This window comes from Electrona antarctica (assembly GCF_951216825.1).
Source record: "Electrona antarctica genome assembly, chromosome: 6".
Lineage (NCBI taxonomy): Eukaryota > Metazoa > Chordata > Actinopteri > Myctophiformes > Myctophidae > Electrona > Electrona antarctica.
Window position 1 is genome coordinate 8,083,434 of NC_136811.1, and position 1,439 is coordinate 8,084,872.

The window sequence follows — 1,439 nt, forward strand, 5'->3', positions numbered from 1 at the left end:
ATGGCTTCCCAGATGTCTCTTTCAGAAGAGGATTTTTCCTGTCCTGTGTGTCGTGACATCTTTGTAGATCCCGTTGTCCTGTTATGCAGCCACAGCTTCTGCAAGGGCTGTCTGCACACGTGGTGGAGAGAGAAGCAAACAAGGTTATGTCCAGTTTGCAAGGAAATATCTTCGTTGGATCAGCCACCCTGTAACCGGGCCTTGAGGAACTTGTGTGAGGCCTTCACACAGGAGAGACGTCAGAGAGCTTCAAAACGTCAGAGGACTTCACCAGGGTCTGAGCTTCTCTGCAATGTGCATGCCGAGAAACTCAAGCTCTGCTGCCTGGAATGTCAACAGCCAGTGTGTGTTGTGTGTCTTCATTCTGAAAAACACACCAACCACCGTTTGGTGTGTTTCAGACCCATCGGCGAAGTTGCACTGGACCACAAGGAGGAAGTCCAGAAATCATTGAAGCCTTTGCAGAAGAAACTGAAGACATTCAATGATGTTAGGAGTAAATGTGTGCAAACAGCAGAATACATTAGGTTCCAGGCCAGGCACACAAAGTGTAGAATTAAGGAGCAGTTTAAAAAGCTCCATCAGTTTCTACACGAGGAAGAGGAGACAAGCATCACTGCTCTGAAGGAGGAAGAGGAGAGGAAGTGTCAGTTGATGAAAGAGAAGATCGAGGGTCTGAACAAAGACATATTAACCCTCTCACACACAATCACAGACATAGAGGAGGAGCTGAGAGCTGAACACATCTCATTCCTACAGAACTACAAGACAACAATGGAAAGAGTCCAGTTCACACTGCAGGACCCACAGCTGGTCTCGGGGGCACTGATAGACGTGGTCAAACACCTGGGCAACCTGACCTTCAGAGTCTGGGACAAGATGAAGGACATGGTGCCCTACACTCCCGTCATTCTGGACCCCAACACTGCCAAACCAGGACACGTCCTGTCTGATGATCTGACCAGTGTGAGAACTGAAATGCGCTGGGTTCCTGACAACCCTGAGAGGTTTGACCACTTGGACATTGTCCTGGGTTCTGAGGGCTTTAACTCAGAGACTCACAGCTGGGATGTTGATGTTGAAGAAATCATGAAATTAGATGTTTAATTCAAATAAATGTCTATACTATATTGTGTGATTTGCGTTCAGTTTTGTATTGAGTTTGTGCTTGAAATGTACTGTAATTCTGCAAACTGTTAATAAAATTTTCAATCAATCAATCAAAAAGTTGTTCAGTTCTGTTAAGCAAAACACATTAGTTCAATATCAATGCTTTATTTGTTTTACTCATCCAGTCTTCAAATTGTGACTATAGGTCAGGATATGAAGCCATCATTTCATTGTATGGTAGTGGGTTTTCATGATTATTTTTTGTTAGTGTAAGTGATGGACCAGAGAGATTGAATAAGACATGCAAACATACAGTATACAAACCATAC

General features: G+C 44.1%; 1 protein-coding gene across 1 annotated transcript; it reads left to right on the forward strand.

The window, feature by feature from the left end:
• LOC306924915 (E3 ubiquitin-protein ligase TRIM35-like) lies at nt 1-1,107 on the forward strand (the record flags this gene model as incomplete). The annotated part of the gene is made up of 1 exon (XM_079503597.1): nt 1-1,107. The coding sequence occupies one exon, from the start codon at nt 1-3 to the stop codon at nt 1,105-1,107; it is 1,107 nt and encodes a 368-aa protein (XP_079359723.1).
• Between the last annotated feature and the right edge of the window lie 332 nt (nt 1,108-1,439).